The following is a 26,714-nucleotide window of genomic DNA, read 5'->3' as shown; positions in this document are numbered from 1 at the left end:
AAAGACAGTAGTCACCCCGGGAATACAGACTACTACCATGGTTTCTCATGGCTCTGTAAGATAGGGAAATGGGACAGGGCTTGGAGATGAGCCTTCGGTCTCAAACTGCATACTAAACATGGGATGGAGTAAGGCTGATGGCTAGATAACCACCTTAGAGAAATGAACTAGAAAAGACTTCTAATCTACCCACAAGCAGCTAATGCTGACTTCCATTTAGAGTAGTCATTGCTTCCCCCATGGCGGCCCATTGGGAAGCTGATATTGCAACATTACAGTTTCTCCTTCTCTTTATCCCGAGCATTAAGCAACCAACTTCCACAATATCTCTAGGACCCTCTTCCTGGCCCCACAGTGGGTCTTTATGGAGACCTATGGAAAAAGTATACTTGCTTCACCTTTGGTTTAAATGCTAAGGTCGTTGTTGGGAGAGGAAAAGCAATCAAGTCGACTGTCTTGGCCATGGTCACTGACTGAAGCAGGTAAGAGCGATGAGCAGAGCTGTTGTTACCGTGAATGCATCTGCTTCATGACCGTGGGTCACTTAGTGCTCCTGTGAAGGCAGCAAGGCCAATGCCACACACTCACTCACATCTTCCCCAAGGGCCTCCGACCCCAACCCTAAGGCAGTGAAACTCCCTTCGGTTAGAAAGCTGCACTGACTCTTGTTCCCACTTCCCATGGCCGACTTCGTTTCTTGTTTCCCCAGGAATGGCCAGTCATCTTTCCCTGGCCAGGGAGCTGCAGGTTATGCGTACCACCATTTGAGGGGTTGTGAGTTTCCACTTTGGATGGGACCGTTTCAGTGAGGTCAGCTCTAACACAGCATGCTCCAGATTCCTATGGTAACTACTTACCCCAGTCAGAACGTGCTCGAGCAATGCTCAGAGCCTCCCAGGAGAGCCTGCTTGGTACAGGGTGTTGAAAACCAGTTTACCTCTTCTTTTTAAATATCTACCACCAGAGACTTTACAGAGAGTCATAGTTCGTCCTTCTCCATCATTTCGAATGCTTCTATGTCTTCATTCCAGTCTGCTAGTATGGAGTCCATAGGCTGGGCCTTCGTACCCCAGCTGACGTTAGGACTGGGATCTTCCTCGGTTTCGGGTTGATCTTGAAGCTGGTTATCTAAGTCTGTGCACTCACCATCAAGGCCTGCCGTCTCCTGGGTCTCTGTGGGGCTAGAGATCTGTTCAGAAGGCGCAAAGCCGGCAGCCTCTTCACTGTCTGCTGGCGATGGTGGCTCTGAGGGAGACTCCAGAGGGTTTCCAGGGCTCTCCTGATCAGCCAAGCCGACTGTCTGAGGAAGTGGCAGCATCTGCTCTGCACTTTGATTCTGAGAGTCGTTTTCAGAAGACGGCTGGTCTTCATTTTCCACCTCAGGATCTGCACAGGAAAGAAACAACACATAACTCTCAGGCACCACACTCACAAAGTCACCTGGTTTCTGCAATAAAATAAAGAAATGAAGCAGCTGTATCATTGCAGAGCAGGAAACAGTGGCACTGACATCAAGGTCTTACGATCACATTTTCTGTGTAGCTATGAGTAGAATGGCTGACAGTGAAAATAAATGTCACTCCAAATGGAAAGGAATAACAATAATTAATAGATAATCCTGATTTGGATGAGGATTAATAAGTAATAAAAGCACTAAACAAAAATGTTAAAATGCATATAAAATTTCAACATCATAACTAGAGATGGCTCAGTGGCTAAGTGTGCTTACTGGACAATGATTAGGACGGGACTGGATCTCAGCACCCATGGAACAAGCTGGCGTCTCACAGATACCTGTAACTTCAGTTCCAAAGGATCCTACAGCCCCACACACACACACACACACACACACACACACACACACACACACACACACACACCCCTACTCATACAATCAGGCACACACATACAATTCATTAACACCTAACTTCAAGAAAGCTTGCACACAAGAACATCCTAAATGTAATAAATTTAAATTTTTAATAGCATGTATCGTAGCTTGAAACTATTTGTTGGAAAAGTGAAATTTCCACTCAGTGATCCACTTAAATTCAAACAGAAAAACCTGATGGTTACAGGTGTGAATATGACTCATCAAAATATTTTCATAAAGACAAGAACTGAGATTGTTAATAAAACTATTACTGCGTATCTATGAACTTTAAAGTTATTCTAAAATTCACTAGGAGCCTGAGCAGGTAGTTTTTGTAATGAACATAAAATATAAAAGCCCTGGAAGTACTCTGAGTTCCTACAATACAGTATCTAATCGGCCTTGTCACCCATTGGCCACATCTTGCTGCGCCTCTTTCTGGAATGCAGCCAAGAGAACTCTCCCAGCTCCTGGTGCCAGAGAGAAAATGAGGAGTGAAAGCTAAGACTATGTCTGTCTTTAAGCACCTCACAGCCCAACAAGAAAACAATATTTACAAAAACTGGATGTGTACACATGAGTGAAAAACCCCACTTTTAATCCAGGAGATTGGCATGTGCTACAAGAAAAGCTGCGGTAACAGCATCTGAGGGCTCCTTCGGAACGTAAGCAGAGCTTGGGGTCAGAGAGGGAAGAAATGGACCTACTATGAAACCAAACCAACCCTGGAGGACATGTGGACAGGCAGGCACATACAGGTGAGGACGAAGTCTCCCCTCAGCTAGGATGGCCCTATTAGGGGAGTTTCTGCACACACATGCGCACACACGCTCACTCTCTCCAGTTCAGGTCCTGAGTCTTTGGATGACGTGATGGTTTAAATAAGAACGGTCTGTCACCCACAGACTTGAGTGCTGACACTTGGTCCCCAGTTGCCCTAGGTGGTGCTATTTGGGAAAGTTTAGGAGGTAGAGTCTTCTTGGAGGAAGTGTGTTTGTTCAGGATGAACTTTGGGGCTTTGATAGCCTAGACCTACTTCCATTCATTCTCTGTTCTCTGGTTGACATTAAGACATGATCTCTCTTCAGCAGGATTCTAACACTGTGGAAAGAAATGTCATCCACACATATATATCCACATATACCTGTAGACTGAAACTAAAACACGGTGGTCTGAATGAAAACGGCCCCAAGAGGCCCATAGAGAGCTGCACTGTCAGGAGGTGTGGCTCTGAAGTTTCAAATGCTCAAGTCAGGCCCAGTCACTTTCTCTTCCTGCTGCCTGTGGACATAGAACTCTTAGCTACCTCTCCAGCACCAGATCTGCCTATGCTGCTATGCTTCCTGCCATGAGGATAATGGACTCGACCTCTGAAACTGTAAGCCAGCCCCAATTACATGCCTGCCTTTATAAGAGTTGCCATGCTCATGTTGTCTCTTCACAGCAACAGACACGGACTAAGACATTAACCAAATCTGATTTTAAGAACACTACCAAAGTTAATAAAGAATTGTAAAGAAAACTGAGTGCAGGCATCATTAACTCCTCAATAGAAACGCCTGCAGCTAAAAGTGAAATTGTACATTCTTTCCTAATTAAAAGAAAAAAACCACAAAACAAATTTATGACAGGTTTACAGCTCTTAGTGCTTAAAATATACAATTATAATAACAGTAAAAATAAGAGCTGATTAAATTTATAGATATGTTCCAGAACAAGACACTGTCACATTTAACAGTTTTCTATTCTCTATAAAAATATGCAAATACATGATTTCAAAAATAAATCTCATTTCTACTTCTTTTAGTTTTTTAACTAAAACTGAAATTCTGAACAGATTCAGTAAGGGAAGAGCTACCATATGAATGTATTCAAATCAAAGCTTGAGTTCCTTGCATAAGAATAAACAAATGGGTTAGAAGAACAGAAGTGTGAGTGTTGCCTATTTGGTGTAGAAGACTGTGGATCCACAGAACAAGAACCAGCAGGAGCAGCAGCCATGCCAGCCTGGGCTCTGAGAGGCTGAGTCAGCCCTGTTACACCTAAGGTACCTGTCACCCGTCTAAAGGGTGTAATGTCAATGCAGAAATGGCATATCAGAAAGCCAAGAAACAAAGAACATTAGTGGGTCTTACTGATAAAAGGGGAAGATAATGGTGAAAACCTAAGAGTTTGAATGTTCTACAATCATTCTCTCACCAGCACATTCTATGAACTAAAAGCAAAGCTCACACAGTTAAGAAGAGCTATATATTAAACATCGTGCAGTACAATCTTTGAACGGCACACAGAAGGTGCCATTTGATCTGGGAATAGAGTGGCTGAACTTCTCACAGAGGAAAAGAGCCACAGGGATACGAAAAACCGACAGGTGACTCCACACAGACATGGCCTGTTAGAGAAGGGAGGGCAGGCAGGCGAGCTTGGCTTTCTGACCGTAACGCTGAGCTGCTCCTCTCCAGGCAGAGAGCCATCTGCTCATGTCTGAGGCTACCCTTGCGGGACTCAGACTTTACCACTGCTCTTGCACCGTCCAGCGCCCGGGCAGCCACACTGAAGCCTACTTTGGATGGGTTATTTGAGGACTGAGACTGCTTGGCTTAAATTTGGGACAGTTTGTACAACAGGACTCTTTTAATCGCTCTTCCATTTTCTGTCTGACTTTATCCGACACACACAAACACAATAGTTGCCTGGAAAGCATTTGTCTCTAGCCTCCGGGGCACAGAGGCCTGCCTGTTCTGTAGGCTGGAAGCATGAGAACATCTGGATCTGTAAATGCTGGTGTTTTCCTCCATAGTCGAAGGAGAGGGAAAACTGCTCTAAGTGTTAACTACATTAATTTAAAGGTAACCAACACATTTTTGTTTGTGAGACAGGGCTGGAATCATTAAATATCTTTTAAAATTCAAAATCTGAAGCAATGAGAAAGAACTAAGAGACACAGTGTTAAAACTGTGTGATGATAACTTAACTTTAGAAGTGTTAACAGTTTCCCTAAGGAAGCAAGGTTTCTACTTGATAAACGTGTAGTGTTTTTGCTCCTGAAGAATGTGTAATGTCTGGAAGCTGTTGCCAGCAGGTAGAAGGATGGCATCAGATACACCCATCCTAACAGTCAAACCTATCAGAAAAAGGTGGGCATAGGAGGGAGCGTCTGGGGCTTCTATTTCCTGTATTATAAGTGCAAAGGACTTCTCATCCACAAGGAATGCGACTTCATCTTGGAAGGATGATCTGAAGACATTTTGCTGCTTACATTAGGTACTTATTACTTGAGGGTCCTATATAATTCTAACTAGAACTCGTGATGCAGAACCAAGAGACAGAAAGGTCTTCTGGGTGTCGTTCCACGTCCTTCAAATTGCAGGTGAAGAACTACTGTACTACGGTTGTCTGCTGAGTATGTCCACATGGAGAATCAGAGTCTCACTCGGCACAGTGGAGAACGCAGGAGTTTCCACCTCCACCAAGCACATCAGCCGACACTGATGCTGGCAAAGCACAAGATGTGGTGAAGGTGTGAGACCACACAGAATCTAACGTCTTAGAATATTGTCCTAAGTGAATGGAGTGGTTGGCCCTATAGAATTAGTATCGCTGATTTATCTTACAACGATGAATATTAATAATTATAACTTGTTGGTTTGGCTAACAGTTATACATTTCTGAAAGACTATTATATACACAAATCTTAAAACCTTTATCAAACGAGCACTATAAGATTAACAGTTCAATAAAGTCATGGACTATCAAAGTGCTCTAAAGCATCACTTCCATAATGCCTTCTTAACTGTAGTTTTTAAGGGACTACTACGCCTTAGCAAGTTTTGTCTAGTAAGATGGCCATCTTCTTCCTTACACTCTCCCTGGTCTGTGGGACACCTGTTCACCATAATCACAGTCTTAACAGATCTGTGCCTCTCGCCTCCACAGGAGCTTGTAAACAAGCCAATACTGTAAATATTTTACTTTCTACGTAAATGAAAAATGATCCAAAGTAATCCTTTCTTATATAACAATGCTGCTCTTAGGGTGACTCGTGTGTGGGCGTGGATCAGTGGATTCAGCTAGAGTGTGGAATATATAATTAATAGAATTGATTATGGAAGGATCAATAAAGAATTATTATTAGTGGATAACTGACTAGAGATGGAAGTTACAAATTACATTAAGTCATATATTATGGTACTCAGTGAAACAAAATTATATATATAATAATTGGTTTATTAAAACAAAATTATATATGCATGTGTGTGTAGTACAGACACACGCATATATAATTGGTTTTTAAGTGCGAGATACTTACTACTGTTAATAATGTAGCTTGGAATCCTTTTACCTTTTAATATGGCTGCTGAAATTCCCACGGCAGCACAAGAGAGGGAAAGCAAAGGTTACAGAGTTACAGAGCAATACTAACCGCCTGCGTCCGATGCGCAGCAGAGTAGAAGGGAGGGGGTTTTGAAAAGGGCCCCGGAAAGAGAAAATCAAGTACACAGGAGGGTTTGAGAAGATCGGGATGTTTGTCTTCTGTCTCCATGTACACATCCTTACATAGCCCATTCATTCACTCCACTGCTCTGAAGTAACTGACAAGTCAAAGACTCTCAAAGAACCAAGCTGTACAAGAAGACAAAACACTGACCAGGACAGCACTGTCCTGTCAGCATTTAAAAAGGATGTCTCATCTGGAAGTCACAGTGAATTAGTTGGTTCCAAGTATCTCCCGGCTATTAACAGCCCCTTATGTACCACATAGCACCATTCACTTAAGGAAGATGGGGAGGACAGTTCCCTCTACAACGCGGCCTAGAATGACTGCTACCAGGAGCAGAGTCATAGCCTGCACCTGACATCCTGCTTCCCCTCAGCTCCCCTATCTCCTCAGGTGTGAAAACTGCGGACTTTACAGAGGTTTCGAAGAACTTTGAGATCCCTAACAGCATGTGTAACTCCATGTATTTATACCCGTGAGACAAATCAATGCAGATGGCAGCGGGAGGGGCTGCTGCGTTTAACGCTTTTATCAAGGCTGCACATGACAGTCCAGGTTGCTGGTCAGACCACTGCTATCATACACCCTGCATGTAAAACTGTAATTCTAATAGCATTCCAATTCAGCCAGCAAAACAAATGCTTTACTATTTATAATAACAATCAATTACTATTAGTAATCCTTAATACTAATAGTAAATTATTAAAAACAACTTATTATTTAGAATTTAATCTGTATTATATATAATTAAAAATAATAAATGCTAATGATATTAATAAAGTAAAAACAATAAATTACTAATGTTTCCAAAAGAAAAGTTATAAACCACCATCTAAACGCGTTACGTGTTTTAGCAGTGAACTAGAACTAACGAAGCAAGCCTACGTGACTTCCGTCAGCAGTTCTGCTGGGCTCAACAGGACCAGCACACTAGCCCTGGCTGTTACCTCGGTCCCTCGCTTTGTCAGAAAGGAGCACCTCCACCTGCTCGTGCTCGCGGATGGCGTCCAAGATGATGCTGCCTTCCTTGCTGAATAGGAACAGCATGGGGATCTTGATGTCGTCTGTGTCTTTCCCGTCGCCAGCCATCTGGAACAGGGGGGCTGTGTCACTGCTGCTCCCCTCATTGTCATCTGCCCAGAAAACAAAGAGGGAGTCACTGCTTGTGACCTGCTGATGAAGATGCTCTTGTGTACCAAAAAAATGAGTATAACCTTTACATGAACTCATTTTATTATGATTTATCCTAAGGAATAATTGAAATCAGCAAAAACTCTAACCTCAAAGAAATTTACTGGACTGCACAGTTCTAAACCACTCTCAATAAATTATGATCAATTTCCTGACACGGAAAACAGTGTGTGAACTGCACGGCACACATTTCCTGACTGTGCTATTTTCATATGTGTAAGGAAAAGCCTACACATGAACGATGTGAATGACCAGGATCACACAGATATAACTGTGAATGACCAGGATCACACAGATATAACTGTGAACGGCCAGGATCACACAGATATAACTGTGAACGGCCAGGATCACACAGATATAACTGTGAATGGCCAGGATCACACAGATATAACTGTGAACGGCCAGGATCACACAGATATAACTGTGAACGGCCAGGATCACACAGATATAACTGTGAACGGCCAGGATCACACAGATATAACTGTGAACGGCCAGGATCACACAGATATAACTGTGAACGGCCAGGATCACACAGATATAACTGTGAACGGCCAGGATCACACAGATATAACTGTGAATGGCCAGGATCACACAGATATAACTGTGAATGGCCAGGATCACACAGATATAACTGTGAATGAACTTTTAGATTTCCTCTAATGGTTTTATTACAGTTTGAACATTTCTAATTCAAAATTTTAAAATGCTCCCAAGCCATGAATTTGGACCAGGGATTGAACTGGTAATAAGCTGAATTGAACAGTATTATTAAAGTTACTGCACACTGGTTAAGTGACAGTGAAATCCTCTGACAATGTCAATGTCAATCACACCCACTTGCCGTGTCATACATCAGCGTCCCTGAGTAAAGGACAGCCCCATCGCTCATGTTTGCTTCACAGGCCCAATCTTCCTCTGAGTAACGGCTGATCCGACAAAGGACGGCTGTCTGACCCCTGACCTGCTCTGATCCTAACTGCCACACAGACATACTGTTTTTGCAGTAACCATCCATTAAGTGACTCACACTGCGTGTCTGGCTGCCTTTTGGGAACTGTGAACAGAGAGGGAGAGGGACCAGGTGTGGGAGGAGACGCAGCTGTAAGACCCAAAGCTGAGACAGCGCGGATGGAAGGAAAGGTGGAACCTGTCAGCACAGCAACGCCAGCTCAGTTCCTCAGGTTTGCCAGCTGTATGTCCTACTTTTGGGCTGAATGAAAATCATTCCTTTCCATATAATAAACGACCTCTCTTCTTAAAATAACAAGTAAATTATTACTTCCTGCAGTCAAATGATTTCTAAGGTAATTTGTATTTTCAGTCCTCATAATAAAAAAAAATTTACCAAAAGAAAAAAAATGCTTTATAGGAAAAAAAATTTAGGGGAAAGAAGTCACACATTAAATTTATTGTTTTTAATTAAAATTTCTGAGAACAATACCCAAAAAAATCTCATTTCTTGTTCCATAGAACCCAGTGTAGGATTTTGCACCAATAGCTACTAAAAAAAATGTCTGACCTGACAGTCTTTATACATCAGAGAACATCATGAAGACTGTGCCCAGAAACTAGGAGACTCTTATACACGGAAAGATATTTTTTAAAAGATTGACATACACATCCTACGCTATGTCTTACACTTTAAATTTCTGTTAAGTCTTGGTAAGTAAGACATGCTCACAATCATAGTGACAATAAGATCCTAAGTTCCTCAGTAAGAGTGAGTATCCTTAATGGGAAGTAGCCAAGGACAAACAGGGTGACTGAGGGTCTGGGAAGGGGCTCGTTGGTACAGTACCCACCACACAAGCACGGAGACACAAATGTGGATCCAAGTACCCACATAAAAGCTGGCTAGTGTGACACACATCTGAACCCTCGCACTGGGAGTTAGGGCGACAGGCAGACAGTTCACTGGCCAGTCAATGTAGCGAATTCATGAGCTCTGGGCTCTGTGAAAGACTACAGCTGGGAAGACACTGACCCTACCTCTGGCCTCCATGCACATGTGCATGCACACACAAACCTGTACATACGCACGCTCAAGAGATTTATGTGAGGAGTCAGAAAAACTTCCTGTAACTGGCCACACAGTGAACGCTGCTGGCACTGCCCCTGTACAATTCAAAGCACTGAGACAGTACGCACACGCATCGCTTTGCCTGGGTCTCAGTAACAAACTGAGACACAAGCTAGAGGAGGCCCACAGGCAATGTGGGTTTAATTATTAAACACACTTTCTCCTAAAACTTTAATAAAATTTATTCACTTAAACCATCATTTTAGTACCCATATAGAATAAACAAAGGGAATAGTAAAAAATTTTTGCTAAACATTATTAAATGTTCACAGTTTGTTTATGAGTCAAAAGCAGGGTCACCCCTGCTACACACATCCAATCTGCCCTTTAAATGTCTTACGTACTCTCAATGAAAAAATGGATGCTAATTAAGGAAAATAAAAAATGCAAAATGAACTTTCTCAGTCAATTCACAGCTGATGTAGGATTCCAGTCTTCCACTTCTTTGTAAATGCAAATGCCTTTTTACCTTGAACATCCAAAATTTCATACTGCTGCTGATAATCATGGCTTGTTGGGGAAGTGGGAGGGAAAGAAGAGCAAACCCGCAGGTTGAAACACGTGGGTGAGGCAAGCTAAGACTGTCCATGTCTAAGTTCAGCGGAGACGTCCACAGGGAGACAACGTCCTAGCACTAGTGCTTATGTGCTTCTCGGAATTGTGTAGCTCAAAGGAAGACTTTTCAGAAAGAAAGGACAATAACTGAAGCTGGGCCAACATGGCATTGCCAGTTCCAAAGCCTGCCACCCTGTGGAGGGAGGGACAGAAGTCTCTAAAGGCTGCCCACTGCAGGTGGCTGGGTGCAGCTCTTACCTGGCGTCTTTCTGAGGACAGTTTCTTTTCCAGAGCGTGGGTATTTTCACAGCACTCTGACTCCACCCTCGCACCTCACCCTAAATATTTTTGCTGACAAACTCGTTTCTGGATTGTCAAGAAATGATCATGTCCCTGAATCATCTATCCTTTATGTTGATAAAATATAAATAAGCTAACATCCTTTTGACAAGATTTAAAAACAAACAAAAGGAAAAGGCCCCAGTCACCTCACTCACCAATCACAATGCCACCGATGGCGCCAGCATTCTGGATGTTGCGAGCCTTTTCTGCAAACATGCACTGTCCTCTTTGTATCAAGGCAATTTTTCCCATCACTGCCTCAGGGTTCGTGAGCTCCGAACAGCCATTATATGGTTTACTGCTTGCAACAAATCCTCTTGTCTGTCAGAAATAAAGGCAACCTAAATCATCTTCTTCAATTTTAACCTAGTTTCATTTTAGTATCGTAAGCTTTAAGGGAAGGGCCCTCTTTCCCTCCCTCCCTCCCTCTCCCGAGTGTGTGTACACAAACAAAAGCCACAGATCAATCATCAGTCTCATCCACCATCAAGAGCCATTCACCTCAACTTTTGAGACTGGGTTTCTCACAGACCTTGGGGCTCACAGGCTGGCCAAAGGATCCTCAGAAATTCTCTTGTCTGTGCCCGGGCTGTGACTAAACGAGGGCGCTAATGTGCCTGGCTTTAATGCGGGTGCTTGGGGATGAGTGTGTGCACAGCAAGCACTCTAATGACCACAGCCACTCAGCCAGAGAGCCACTTAAGAACCCTAAAGAACCCAAATGCAGGAGGCTGGATGCTCAGGTGTGCTGTGCTGTGCTATGCTGGGGACTGAAGCTAGGGCCTCGCCCAGCTGAGCATGTGTCTCCACCACTGAGTCCCCCAGCTTCTACACGGAAAGCTACAACATAAGAGACAAAGAAGTCAAATACTTACTAGTTAAACTCCAATACGCTTACTGGAGTGCACATACCTCTTTGTGTTTAGACAGATCCAGCCCAAACTGAGCTGGTCCAGCAGTTAAGACTACCCTGCCAAAAAATGGGTGGGAGATAATCTGTACAGCTCGAGGAGGCAGCTGCTGCTCCTTCTGTTGCTGACTGGACAGCTCTATCATCTCCTGCATGAACCGCAACCCGTCCTCAGCATCGACTGAACTCGCAGCCTGCGAAGGAGACAGATTCAGGGAGCTTAGCTGTCCTCCTGCAAACTTTCCCATCTTCTGACTTTCTAAATTACAGACTTGTGCGTGGAATTTCTCTCCTCTTAGTTCAGGTTCCTACTAAATATCTGCGATCTGACCTGACCCGATACACTACTTTCATCAATGGAATGTTCTGAAAGCAACAGTCTGTAATTTTTCTCCGTGTCTCTTTCCTACTGTACACGCCAGCTCTGGGGTAGACCCGAAACTGTCCTGTATCAAATGCCCCAGCACCCTCCTTTACCTCTACTGGTTTTCCCTTTGAAGGAAAAGAAAGCTTCTGCTTTCAGAGAAAAGAGATTTCAGAGAAAGAAGATACAATTCAAGTTAGGGCGGATACAGGCTGAGAGGTAGAAAGCATCTGTAGGGAGCAGAGGTATAAACCGTGGGTTTGGGGTAAAGTTCAGAATGAGTGCTATATGCACATGTCCAAGACATCAACCATTCAAAGCTAACAGCGGAAACAGGGTACTGTTGAAGAAGAGAGAAAAGAATGCCACCTAGAGTCTGAGCTGGGTCTCCACTGAGCGGGCGATGTACCAGGAAGCAGCTACAAGGGAATGTACACGGCAAAGAGTGAGAACTGGAAAGGAACTGTGCTGCTGGGACACCCTGGGAGCCGAAAGGAAGACAGTCTTAGGAGAAGGAGAATCATCCGTTAAGCAAAGGGAAACTGTACTAATGACTAAGAGGCCACGGGTGGCCACTACTTCAATGGTGGCCTAAGTAAAAGCATTAGAAATGCCACACTCACAATAAGGACCACAAGGACAGAGGAAGAGTCTTAAACGAAGAACGGAGGTGACAAGAACACAGATGAGCATGTGAGGGAAGGCGAGGTCGTGGGAAAGCTGGTCTGAGTAAAGGCTGTCTGTGTGAGTGTGCTTCCAGCTTAGAACCACTCAGAAGACTATGCTGTTCAGAATCAACTGCTAATAACCCAAGTAACTTAAAGGGTTAAGAGGCTTAAAAACTTTAAAGTAACAACCAATAAAAATTTATCTAAAAAGTATGTTATGTTGTTCAGGAACAAATGTATGCAAAGCTTGGTTTCTATGATGACTGAACTACCAAGATTCAATACTTTTGGGAAACTAAAACAGTGTGAAATATTATTGCATAAGTATTAAAATTAACCTCTAACTCAAAATAAAACAATGGAGAGACAATGAACTGAGAAAGACAATTTAGATTTACACCCTACTTTTGACTGTAGTGACATAAACAAATTATCCCAATTGATCCCACAGACTTTGGATCTTTCCAAAAGACTCCATGTGCTTCCTCCTCATGCTTCCACCAGTCCAATGCCTTCACCTTATTCAAGCTAACGACCAAAGAGACAGTACCGAGCCCACACAGCAATGTCTTACTTGGATTGCATGTTGGACCAGCTGGACTCGCCCATCTTTGAGGTGAATCAAACTCACCCCCATCTTCTTCAGGATTTCTAAATGTTCAGGGTTAGTGGCCATAAAATCTCTGGCTCTCAGAGGAGGCTTAGCTCCACTTCTGAAACTCTCCTCTCTGCTGAAAGGAATCAGAAGCAAGGCTTACAACTACACATTACAAGTAGTGAAATATCAAAGTAAAATAAGAATAATCTCAGTAGATATTTGCAAAACACCTAATTTTAGATCTGGCAGAGCTGTAGCAATTCATTTTCCCATGCATAATTCTGATTATTAACAAACTGTGCCACTTTTACCTGTGTGTATGCATTTGTGTGTGTGTTTCAGTAAAGTAGACCATGTATGCTGCCTTTCTCTAAAAACTTATATTTCTCACAATTTTTTCCAGTTTTAATTTTTAAAAACTGTCTGCATGTATGTCTGTGCACCATGTGCATGCAGTGCCCTTCAAAGCCAGAGGCGGATGTCACATCCCTGGGACTACAGTTACAGTTGTGAACTGCCCTGTGGGCACAAAGAATGGAATCTGGGTCCTTGGAAAGGCGGCCTCAGCAGCCCTTACAATATTTTAAAAGCAAAACAATACTTTCAATAATGCCTACTTCACCCTTTTAGTTCCCTGTGGTCAACAGCCTTTATAAGAACTATCTAGACAGAAGAAAGTGAGTTTGTTTATATGCCTCCCAAGTAAGTTTAGCTACAATCCAGAAGGAATTCTTAAAAAATAAATAAATAAATAAAACACAAAGCAATATAAAACCTGTCTTCCCACTATGCAGAAACTACAGGGAAAACATCAAGACACTGAATTAACTAATGAATCGCGTGTCAAAAACAAGCCAGATAAATTTAAAAACTGTTGTATACTATCTATTATTAAACAAAAATGCAAAAAAGTTCACATAATTTTTCTTCAATAAAAACTACATATCTCAGTGTCTTTGGTCTCATGGAAAGTCTTTTTAACTACGGTTATAGCTCCTTAAGCACAGTTATTTATTATGAATTAATTGGCATTAACTCTATTATTAAATATGATGGTATTTATTATAAAATAACTATGGTATTAAATATAAAACAATACATACACTCTGATGATGCCTCTTGGACAGCTCTTATCCACCACGTTTTTCAAGGGTTCACGGATGCTCTGAGCATACAATGGATCATTAGGGAAAAGAATCTGTGTGTTTGGACAGGTCCAATCAAAGTTACTATCATCCAGTTCTGTGTATTCTGAGGTCTAGAACATAAAAAAAATGTAACAAATAATAGTGATAACTTAATATTATGGATAAAAAGGAAATATTTTTATTAAACAAGATGCCCTAAAAGAAAATGAGACAATATTGTAAGTAGGTCCCTCCTACTATACATATATTATCTGAGTTCTAATTATAGGTTACTTCTAACTTAGAGAAAGGAAACAAATATATAAAAGTGAAAGGTGATGAAGACATTTAACTTAAAACTCACTGTGTTCTTCTTCGAGATGCTTCGGTTTGTGGTAGAAAGCCAAAGAGGTAACAGATGAGCCTCTGTTGTAAAGATATAGTCTTCTATGTCAAAAATAATGTCTTCTTTATCAGCAAATAACAGGTACAGATATTTAAACATTTCAGCCAAGAAGAACGAATCCATTCTAAATTGAAGTTACAAATAAATATTTAAAAATCCAAATAGCAGTGTTAGAGTCGATATAATTCTAAGTGTTTCAACCCTCCATTGTCAAAATAACCTGAACCCGAGTATAATGCAGTACACAAAAGACCAGAGGAGCTGCCTACCACTACCATCAATCTTAGCAAAAATACACAAAAAGAAACCTGCAAAAATTCCCACACAAACACACAAAATCCACACCACTCTATTTTTTGTTTGTTTTTTTGAGACAGGGAGCTTTGGCTATCCTGGAACTGGAACTCTCTGTAGACCAGGCTATCCTTGAACTCACAGAGAATGGCTTTCCTCTGCCTTCTGAGTGCTGGGATTAAGGCCTAAGACATAACTGCTTGTTCTGTTTTGTTTTAATTAATTAATTTATGCTTTGACTTGTTTAAATGTAGGTGTGCTTATTCTGCATTCACCCCCATATATCAGAAGAGGGCATCTGACCCCTTTATAGGTCATGTGGTTGCTAGGACTTGAACTCAGGACCTCTGAGCCATCTCACCAGCCCCCACACTACTCATCTGACAGGTTCTCTAATGTCCCATAAAGGAATCTTCAAGTCATGTTAACAGATGGATAAGACACGTCACTTTGATGACATTTGTTATGGGGGTATTTACGTAATGAGAAGTTTTAAAGGTATCATTATAAAAAGTTCCACAGAAGTAAACACAAAGCCCCAGGACTGTAGGCACAGCTTTGTACGACACTTATGTCCCGGGGCTGTGAGGTTTATCTATTTGGTTACGATACAGTTGAGGAGGGAAGTGTGGACATGCCTTCACAAATAGTTTGATGTTACAACATTTTAAAGAGAATGGTTTAATGTTATTTCATTTTAAAGTGAAATAAAATAACACATCAGGAAAAGAGTATCTAGGGAGTAGATGGAATGTCAGCATCAAAGTTAAGGATTCTTACTCCCTCCCACAGCAAGGCCTTGAAAGTGACAGATGCCTATGGTTTGTTTAATAGGTTGCATCTGACCACACTTCTAGCCAAGCTGAGCTCTTGACCCACTGTAGGCCCTCAGTGACGCTTACTAAACTGAGTGCAAATTGAAAGGGCATGACTAAGAATGATGGGACTGGTGAAGAACTGGGCTTTAAAAATGAAGCTCTTCTGCTAAGGAGCTCGCTGACCACTGGGACATTACCTAAAGACTGTGACTTCTGTTTCCTGCTCCGCAAAGGGAACAAAACAGCAGGTTTATGTTTGAGAGTGAAACCACAACTCTACTCTTTCCTGTGTTTGAACGTGTGTGTGGTGAGTATGAGGAAGTCAGAGGCTGACATGTATGTGAACGGCTGTGTAGTGAGTATGGGCAGGTCAGAGGCTGGCATGTATGTGAACGGCTGTGTAGTGAGTATGGGCAGGTCAGAGGCTGGCATGTATGTGAACGGCTGTGTAGTGAGTATGGGCAGGTCAGAGGCTGACATGGGTGTGTTCTATCACTCTCCACCTTACGATTTGAGACAGAGTTTTCCACCAGGCCTGGAACTAGTCAGCTGGTTAGACCAGGTAGCCAGTGGGCTCTGAGCATCCTGTTTCTGCCCCTGCAACTCTGGGGCTTACGGACACATGTGGCCAGACCTGGCTCTTTACGTGGGTGCTGGGGTCACACTCCCCATGCCATGCAGCAGACATTTTACTCACTGAGCCATGTCCTGGTTATAATATCTTACAACCTTGTGATCGTAGCTCCGCCTTTCTCAATGCTACTTTGAGAACTACAGACTGAGGGGTAGATTAATGAGGAAGAACAGTGAGATTGAACAAATCTGTGAACTGATTGTAAAACATGTTTTGTAAACATTTAGAAAAGAGTGTGACATAGGCGGATCCCTCATCTCTAAGTTCCAGATGATCTGGTTTGTCTAAAGGCAGAAACACATGCAAACAAACACAAATGCAGGGCAGTCCCATGTCTGACGGGACCACCACACTGCAGCACCCATGTCTGACGGGACCACCACACAGGAGCACCCATGTCTGACGGACGGGACCACCACACTGCAGCACCCATGTCTGACGGGACCACCACACAGCAGCACCCATGTCTGACGGACGGGACCACCACACTGCAGCACCCATGTCTGACTGACGGGACCACCACACTGCACATTACTGCAAGGTCTTCAAAGATTTCATTTTCATTTTCCTTGTCAGTTAGATTACTTTTAGTAATCACATATTACTAGAAAAATGCAAATATTTTCTTCTTGAAAAGTGTGTGTGTGTGTGTGTGTGTGTGTGTGTGTGTGTGTGTGTGTGTGTGTGTGTGTGTGTTTTGCATGGGGATGCCTGTGACTTACTCCTATCAGTAGATCTGTAGGGGAATATGTACCCAAAACCAACAGCCTGTCACTAAAAGTTCTTGTAGGGGGACTGGTCATAATCCCAATCCAAAGTCTTCCTCCTCAATTAGAGAAATTATATTTCTCTAAGCTGCAGGACACTGAGTAAATTTATGCTTTAAAAAATCAGCTTCTCAAGACCAAGGCAAAAAATATGTTTATTAGCAGCCGAGAACTCAGTATCTGAGGCTAGCTGGGTCTGTCACAAATTCAGTATGTGTTCAACCAAATATAGCTACTGAAACAAAAACAAAACAAAAACAAATGTGAAGGCAGTTAATACAAATAATAAGACTACATGAGTCCACATCACTATGGTGCTATTTCCTGTGCTGGGCATATCCTGAGTATAATTGTGTGTGCACACACGCATGCATGTGTGGGTGCGCATGGGTGTGCAGCTTTTGTTTCAAAGCTGAGGATGAAATCCAGGACTTAACTCAGGCTAGGTAGGTTCTCCCACCAATCTACATGCCCAGCCCATATAATGCAAGAGATACTCTCTATACGGAACCACAACCAGGAAGGAGCAAGTCTAGCAACACCACCATAAAAGGTGAGATGAGTAGCAAGGTAAAGAAAGGTTGGTAAATTCTGAAAAAGGAAACATCCTAACAGAATAACCTACCTCTCCTCTAGTCCCCACCATGTTCTGTTTGCAGCATTTATCATGGGCTTCTAACCTCTCCACACAGCCACCCTGCTCACCAACCAGAAGCACTGGAGGGCCAGGACTGCGTCTCATCTGTCAACTCTAACACGTAAGTGCAGAGCCTGGCAGAAAGGAGGTGCTTAACTATTGTCCTCTGAACAGACTGCTGCTATCACATGGCTGTCTGTGCCGATATTGATTACAATTCTCACCTAGCCTTATCAAATGCCTTGGAAGCAAATCTCTTATTTTCCCCCTAGGCTTGTTCCTCTTTAAAATGAGGATTATGAAGGGTTTATACTTCCAAGGGCTGCTGGATCAAATGAATCAAACGTATAACATGCTCAGAACAGCTCCTGGACCACAGGAAGTGTTTGTTTTCCTTTTCTGCTGTTGTTTGTATATCCACTTCCCAAAAACAGTTAACTATTTTGCAAACACTCTGAGAGAGGGACCAAGGGCCAGTGTTGTAGAGTGTGAGCGCTGTGTTCCTCATGTCTTCACTGCTGTGGGAGGGAGTGTGAGCGCTGTGTTCCTCATGTCTTCAGTGCTGTGGGAGGGAGTGTGAGCGCTGTGTTCCTCATGTCTTCAGTGCTGTGGGAGGGAGTGTGAGCGCTGTGTTCCTCATGTCTTCAGTGCTGTGGGAGGGAGTGTGAGCACTGTGTTCCTCATGTCTTCAGTGCTGTGGGAGGGAGTGTGAGCACTGTGTTCCTCATGTCTTCAGTGCTGTGGGAGGGAGTGTGAGCACTGTGTTCCTCATGTCTTCAGTGCTGTGGGAGGGAGTGTGAGCACTGTGTTCCTCATGTCTTCAGTGCTGTGGGAGGGAGTGTGAGCACTGTGCTCATCTTCAGGGCTGTGAGAGTGTGAACATCGTGTTCCTCGTGTCGTCAGAGTTGTAAGAGTGTAAGTGCTGTGTTCCACATATCTTCAGTCTCTTTGCCTAGAACATTTTTCATTCTGTCTCCTACTCTTCCTCTTGCTCATCTGTCAGGACTCAGCATCCTCCAGAAGCATTTCAGTGAACACCACATCCCACCCTGCATCTCGTGTCCCTTCCAAATGGTTCTCAGCATGTCTGAAAAGTCTGTTTACATATCTTGTCTTCGCTGACCAGAGGCTAAAAGATGTGCCTTTATATGTCTAATCTTTTTTTTAAAGAATCATTTATTTATATGAGTACATTGCAGTTCTCTTCAGACACACCAGAAAAAAGCATCAGATCCCATTACAGATGGATCTGAGCTACCATGTGGTTGCTGGGATTTGAACTCAGGACCTCTGGAAGAGCAGTCAGTACTCTTACCCACTGAGCCAGCTCTCCAGCCCTATATGTCTAATCTTTAAAACTAGTATAATGAATGCTGGCACAAAATGGGTTTTAGGAGTAGTTATGAAATGGACGTTTGCTAACCAAATGAATGAACAAACTTTAGTGCTCATTCAGGGTAGGAAGTGATCTAGGAACAGCAGAAGTGTAAGCGATGGCCACACCGTTCAATGAGTGTGCCCTTATGTGAATACTTCATGGCACCACATCTATCTAGTAGTGAAACAGACCCTAGCACTGGTCTCCCCACCAGGGACAGAACCAAAGCCCACACACTGACCATGACAATGTTGATGAAGAATTCTTGATTAAATACAAAACAAGTCAGGTCTTTCACTATTTTGATAATTTCTCTTACATAATATTTAAAAAACATTCCAGCAAAGAACACAATGTAGTTAACGTCCCTGAAAACAGGCTCTGATGTGTACTATCCTTCTTAAAAATCATCTGAGTACCTCTACACATGATGCACTATGATCAAAACAAAACAAAACAAACCATGGCTTGTCAAACTACTTTAAATGAGCAGATCAAAGAGTGTTTTAAAAACAAAACCAAGCACAACGAACTAAGGTTTGCATCCTCAGATGCTCTAGCACTCAGGGTCTCTGTATGTCGTGCTGTGCCCCCTGCTAAGGAAGGGATGGTGCTTGTTTACCTGTCCTCATGACTCCCAGTGCGAACATCCTTCATGGCAGCAAATCCGCAAGGCACTCGAGCATATTTATTCAAATTTTCAATAAGTGTTTTCCCTACTTCAAGGTAGTAAGGGTCTCCTGTAGCCTATCAAAAAGGATAACACATGTATGTACAGACAGATCATATATGCTGCCACACACCCATTCATCCACCCAGTAATTACTGAGTGCCTACTCCTACTAGATGCCAGGCCTTGTGTTGGGCCCCAGCACACATTACACAGGAAATAGGTTTGGAGATAGAACTCCAGTCAACTGAAACCATCACCTTAGCCTTTAAGTTACATTTCTAAATGCTCAAAAGAGCTCCGGTTGAAGGGAAGAGACTGGCTTCAGGATGCAGATGCTCAATATAAAGTTGCTGGGTTTTGTTTGTTTGTTTTCCTTTTTCCTGTGACCCCTCTTCTTTACAGCAGAGATGTTTACAGTGTTCAGCAGGGGTAATTTATAGCATAGTTAGGACCTCAATTTCCTGTGTCTTCTGTTTGGAACTACAGCCTCTACCTCGGGTCTTCAGAATTATATTTGAAAAGGCATTAAGTTCACATCAAATCTAACATCTTTCTATAATTTTATGGGCTAAGCAAACGCAAATCATGATATGTCTAACATTATAACCATAAATATTATTTTTTATTATAAAAGAGCAAGAGAGACAACTAGATGTAGGGAAGGCCAAGAGTGGTAAGTTATCTTACCTTATACAAGAAGTAGGTACTTTCTGCAAACTCTGGCCTTAGAGGATGCTGAGCCCAGTGAACCCTGAAATCTGTAGTGAATGCCTGTAAAGAACAGCATGGAAGCATTAAAATGTGACTGAAAAATAAACAATCAGTCCTAGAATACAAAGAAAATATATAAAAGATAAAAGTAATTAGTATTCAAGTCACGGTAAATTTATATCCATCAAATATTATTGTTACTAAAATATTAATTCATTTTTAGAAAGACTGCTTAGCCGAGCTTAATGAGTTTTTTTCTGTGTGTGCATGTTCATGTATGTGTGTGATCACAGAAACACGCAGGGAGGGCAACCCTTGTGCTCCTCAGTGCCTTCCTTCCATCTGGCCAAGTAGGGTAGGGTGGCTGACCAGTGAGTCCCAGAGTCACCAGGTATGCGCCGCCCTGGGTTCTAGGGACTGAACGCAGGTCTTCACGCTTGCATGGAGCACTTCACCAACTGACCCATCTCCACAGCCCTACGTTACCTTGCAAATAACCAAGTGGACCAAAGATAAAATCAGAAAAACTCAATGACACTGAGTCGTGGCGCTAAATACATGCTATGTTGTTAATAACTGTGTTCCCTTTGTGTCTTTCCGTTTCCCTCTGGATTACTTATCTGCTGTTCTCATTTCCTTTTAATCTTTTTAGTAGACAAACCTGTGTCTGCGGTGCACAGGACACTGTTTTCATGTGCCCATACACGGTGAAGCGCTAAGTCAGGTCAAGTCACATACGCTTTATCTAACAACATATTTTGAGGACAATTAAACTTTACTCTTCTATATATTTTCTGTTCTTTTTTATCTTAGGTACTTTCAAAAATATATTTTTATTGTAGCCTATTTTCTTTTATAATAATGCCAAATCCTCTGTGAAATGAATCAAGGACTTACTTAAAATTAGGCTATTTGAAATTTAATCAATAACAGCCAACAGTGTTCTTTAACTTTTTATTTTATGTGCATGTCTGTGCTGACCGCCCTAGAAGTGGAGCTGCAGACGGTTGTGAATGCCATGTGAGACTGGGAATGGAGCCTGGGTCCTCTGGAAGAGCAGCCACTGAGCCGTCTGTGAGTCCCGGTGGCCAATAGGGGCTTTTGGTTGTTTTTTGTTTTTGATTTTTTGGTGTTTTGATTTTTTGATTTTTTGTTTGTTTTAATAATAAAAGATAGAGAAAAACTTCATCTGTGATCAGTGCATTTAATTGAAACCTCAAGGAACTCAGCATGAAGACAAGCTTTGTGCAATTCAAAGCCTTGCACCTGATGGTTAATAAAACTATACTTTCCATAGCTAATGTCTTAGGAACCTAAGTGAATGGAAACCTTAGGTATTTTGGAGAACAAAAGGGTAAAGCTACACACAGGGCACAAGGTTTATAAAGGTATATCTCTAGAAAGACAAAAAGAGCAAGCATTCAGTCATTCAGTTACCTTTTCAAATCAATGTATCAAAGACATCTATTATGAATGTAATGTTTTTTTAAAAAGTCATTTTCAGTCAGTGGGAAGACATCATCAGTATCTTCAGGATGAGTGCTTGATGACTGAGATTACATCTAAAGTACATAGCTTTAAAACATGAATGATAAGATGCCCCTGGCTGGTGTGCAGCATAAGTCAGAATGAAGGCCAGCAAGAGGGCTCAGCTAGTCAGAAGGTTTGTCGTGTAAGCCTGACACCCTAAGTTCAATCCCTGGAACCCACAGAAAAGCCAAAGGAGAAAGGTGACTTCACAATACTTCAATGAGATGAGTTAAAACAGGCTGAGAAACAGTAAGCCTGGACCTTTAGAGTAGTGTTACCACGATTCTAAGTTAGGCCTCTCAATACATAAAGAAAAGCAAAATATAGATGTAAATAAGAATAAATGTAAAGGAGTAAACATGTCTTAAAGATGAAGACTGTTAAAATGTAATCAATAACAACCAACAGTACTCTTACATTTTTTATTTTATGTGTATAGTGTTTCGCCTGTGTGTATCTGTGCTGAATCCCCTGGATTTGGAGTTAAAGATGGTTGTGAATAGCCATGTGGAGCTTTAAATTAGAAATATATACTAAATTAATATACTTTATCTATTATTTAGATATATTTTATATATTTAATGTATAATTAATTTAATACACACACAGTGTGTGTAAGAGGTCAACTATAGCTTACCTCTGGTAGGAAGTTGTGTTTTTTAATCACCTGGTATAACATTTCATGAGTTTCAATAGCAGGTCTAATATCACCCTTTAAAACCTAGACGTAAACAAGAAAATCATTTAGTAAAGCATGAATTAAGTTCATCTATAATCATAACATTACAAGGTTAGTACAACCTTGAAATGATCCTATTTTTATCATTTAGATTTTAGAGATCACAAATGCACTCAATTAAAATAAATTTATTTTAATATGAAGAAAATGGGTTTCTTTACCTGCAAACCTGGAAAGAAGGCAAGCAGTGCGTCCATCCAGGTCCGGGCATTGAGCATTGGTTTGTGGATATGCACATCGAGTAGGAGAGGGGGCTGGCTAATATACCTCATTATGGCATCGTAATGCTGGAAGAGCATAACAAAATGCTCATGATAGGAGATGTAAAAAATATAATACAGTAAAATAATGACGCCTGAATATATATAAATATACACATAGATTCCTTATATGTCAATTGATCATGTAAATATTTAGGTGAGAGAAACTATATAAACTGCTCTATATTTTCTCAGTCATAGAAGTATGGGTATAGCTCAATGGAAGGACAGTTGTCTAGCATGTGCAAGGTGTCAAACCTAAGGCATGGGTGCACATGCATACACACAGAGAGAGAGAGAAACACACACACGGGGGTGGGGAGGAGAACAACTCATACAAACAGCTACTAAGTGTTGAACGAGAGAGACAGAGGGAAGGGGAGAGAGAGAGACAACAGCTCTACTAAGGTATTGAACAAGACTGATGCAGTGAGTGGTAAGTGCCCACAATGCCAACCCTGGGAGGCTGAGGTAGAGGAACAAGAGTCCAAAGGTACATTCAAGATCCTCTATCTTTCCAAGGCAGAATGTTAAAGCCTACAATTAGCATAAGACTTCCGGGGGTTTGCTGCACAAACGTAAGACCTGAGTTCAGACACCCAGCATCCACGTAAAAAAGCCAGGCACAGCACCATTCTCTAACCCAGTGGCTTAGGAGGTAGAGACAGGAAGACCCCTTGCTGGCCCAGCCAGCCTAGACAAATCGAGGACCTTTGGGCCTGGCAAAGAGATCCTGATTCACTAGGGTGAGGCTTGCAGCAGTTGACACAACATTCAACATCAGCTTCTGGCCTCCACACGCACGCACAGACACTTGAGCATATATGAACACATACATAAAGCCAAAGTGGGGTAGGGTCTTCTGGGAAACAGATCTAAGCATCTTTACCTACTGTGTGATCAGCACATGGTTAGTATGCCTGTGTGGCCCACTGACATTCTCTGGTCCCCTTGGAACAAAATCACAGTTTTCATCTTACCTAGAACTGTGGTCCCTCCTCAGCTAACCCAACATTCTGATACTACAACCACAACTAATGCACATCCCTGTCACCACTCCCACGGTCTGCTACCTCTGCCTTTTCTGTTATTGAGATTCCTTTTCCCCTTCTTCTAACAGCTTCTCTTATAAATGCCTCACTTTTGAAAACAGGACAAGTTGTATTAATAAACCAATGAAAATAAGTTACTGACTTAATTCATATCTAAGAAGAAAACAAAATCTTACTTTGACAGTTTTTTAAGTACTCAAAAATGTACTGGGATTTTGTATTTTTTATTTATTTTTATTTTATGTGTGTTTTATGTGAGTGCCTGAATGCATATCTGTGCACCACATGCATGCTTGGTGCCTAGAAAGGTCCCACGAAGACGCGGGATCACCGGGAGCTAGAGTTAAGGGGGTTATGAGCAGCCATGTGGGGGTTGGGAACTGAACCCAGGTTCTCAGTCAAATAGCAAGTGCTCTAACCACTGAGACGTCTCTTCAGCCCCAGTCTAAGCTGGGTGGCCAGCTCACCTGCTATTTAATCACTGTTACTGACAGTGTTTAGTTAGCCATGTTCTAATCACTGTATATAAAAACTCTTGTAATCTCCCAAAAGGCAACCAGAGATGCTCACAAAATCAGTATGCTGCCCAAACAGGATATAAACCAAGATCTTTCTACTGCTTTTAACTACAAATCAAAACATAACACATATAAAATGCACATGAACTGATGGGTGGGCAAAAATAAAAGGAAATTGTGTCTAAATGAATAGACCGGCACAGACATGGTTGATGAGTTTGCTACATTAACTTAACTTGCTTCAATTACAAAACCTACTATGTATCCAACCGTCTCCTTCCCAAAGCCTCTATGTGTGGTTCTTACGGTCCAGTCGGAAGACACCATCTTTTGAAATGTATATGCACTACCCAAACCCCGATTGGCTGGTATGATCAAAGACTAGGCCAAACTTCCAACATTCCAAATAGAACTGGAACCAAAAAGAGACAGCTAGCTCTGTCGAATTCCAGTGACTGCCTTCTTCGTTCAAAACAAGATTAGGGAAAGCCCAATCTGTCTATTTTGACATATATTGCCAGATCTAGAAATTTCCTGATAGAAGTTGAGAAGACTGTTTTGTGGATGTGTCCCACCCACTTGCACACTGCCTTGCCCAACGTCATCAGTTAGAGCTGACAAAACACTAAACACATTTTTAGACAAACTATTTTAAGAACATCATTTAGCTTGCTAAATTTTCATCATCTTGAACTTGTGAAATTAGCTACAAAATTATTAGGAAAATAAATCAACTTACTGTATTAAATCTTTCCAGAAAACTGTCATCTCCAAGCAAGACATAGGCTTTCAACAGATACTCATAATATGAGTCGATCCCTGCTCCAACTCCACTGTCTATAGGAAACACACATAAAGGTGGTCCTTTATTAAACATGTCTGAAAACTCGAGAGTTCAAACAAGGACACTAGAGCAGCGGAATGAAAATTACGCGCCAACATGAAACTCATTCCTGTACCAACTGCACCTCTCTAGAATTGCAGCCCTCTGCTGTGTGAGTGACAGCTCCCGTGGCCATTGCTTGAAGTTGCTCTATGACACTGGTTACAATCTTTCTGATTTAGAAAAAGAGCTATCATCATGTCTACACTATGTGGGAGGACAAGTTAACAGTGATTTATCCAACACAAATTGAAAAATTAAAAAAAAATAGAAACCAAATTTTAGCAATTAAAAACATTTTAAATTTAAAAGATCCAAAAAATGCTGAAGAAAAGAAGAAAATTTAGACCTAAAATTGTAACATTTTTGTAAGTTTTTCATTGTTTTTGTTATTTACAACTTTTAAAAATAAAGGATAGACCACATATTAAGGGCAAATTTTTAACAGGAAAATAAAAAGAGTTATATTTTAAAAACTTGATGGAAAGTAACTTAAGCCAAGAATTATACACAGCCAAGCCATCACTCTAGTATTAAAATAATTAACAACTATAGAAATACAGCTTTGGTGCCCAGGAAAGACTACTGCGCATAGTTTATGTACTGTAAAATCACCTCTGTTATCTGAACACGGGTTTCAAGACTCATGGGGACGCCAGAATCCCAAGACGCTCAAGTGCCATTTTAATGTATAGCCTGGCGCGGCCTCACATGCTTTGAGCAACCTCCAAATACATTTTAACACAAAGTACAATGTACAAGCAACATAAATGCTTACTCTACTGCATTGTTTACAGACGATAAATCTAGATATGTTTGGAATAGATTCAACTCCCCCCACCTCCGAATATTCTCCACATGCAGGTGATTGAATACTGGAGCAGAACCCATATATACAGAGACTAGTTAATTAAGAGACAATTCATGTATTGTAAGGGATACTCAAAGTAAAAGTAAATACTTCGATGAAGCTTGCTGTTATTCAAACAGTGAAGAAGTGAGCATAAGAGGGGAGAAACAGAGAAAGAAAGCAACAAACCCAAAAGAAAACAGAGACACCATATAGCTACTCATTCAGAACTATCGCCATAACAGAAAAGGGTTGGAGGAGGAGACGAAGGGACCAGAGAGCACATTCAGTTTGTCTCTAGAGACAAAGATATCAAAACCAAGAGGATAAAAACTCGAAGAGAGTAACATATTGAAAT

The 26,714-nt window shown here is 41.7% G+C and overlaps 1 protein-coding gene across 3 annotated transcripts in view; it reads right to left on the bottom strand.

The window, feature by feature from the left end:
- Positions 1-696: 696 nt before the first annotated feature.
- The window catches only part of Edem3 (ER degradation enhancing alpha-mannosidase like protein 3), a 59,310-nt gene continuing 33,292 nt past the window's right edge, over positions 697-26,714 (bottom strand). Inside the window, exons 9-21 of one of the 3 annotated variants that reach the window (XM_032915768.1) lie at positions 25,363-25,460; positions 22,955-23,080; positions 22,692-22,775; positions 20,501-20,584; positions 19,763-19,887; positions 14,571-14,736; positions 14,183-14,337; positions 13,056-13,209; positions 11,452-11,643; positions 10,695-10,860; positions 7,319-7,504; positions 6,183-6,230; positions 697-1,386 (exon numbers count right to left, since the gene is read on the bottom strand). In XM_032915768.1, coding sequence (XP_032771659.1) covers positions 980-1,386; positions 6,183-6,230; positions 7,319-7,504; positions 10,695-10,860; positions 11,452-11,643; positions 13,056-13,209; positions 14,183-14,337; positions 14,571-14,736; positions 19,763-19,887; positions 20,501-20,584; positions 22,692-22,775; positions 22,955-23,080; positions 25,363-25,460 — 1,991 coding nt within the window. In that variant the 3' untranslated portion in view covers positions 697-979. Of the gene's footprint in view, positions 1,387-6,182; positions 6,231-7,318; positions 7,505-10,694; positions 10,861-11,451; positions 11,644-13,055; positions 13,213-14,182; positions 14,338-14,570; positions 14,737-19,762; positions 19,888-20,500; positions 20,585-22,691; positions 22,776-22,954; positions 23,081-25,362; positions 25,461-26,714 lie in introns of all 3 variants that reach the window. The other 2 variants (XM_032915771.1, XM_032915770.1) reach the window with 2 other exon arrangements.

Source organism: Rattus rattus, chromosome 10 (assembly GCF_011064425.1).
Source record: "Rattus rattus isolate New Zealand chromosome 10, Rrattus_CSIRO_v1, whole genome shotgun sequence".
Taxonomy (NCBI): Eukaryota; Metazoa; Chordata; class Mammalia; order Rodentia; family Muridae; genus Rattus; species Rattus rattus.
This window is presented reverse-complemented; position numbering and strand designations above follow the sequence as displayed.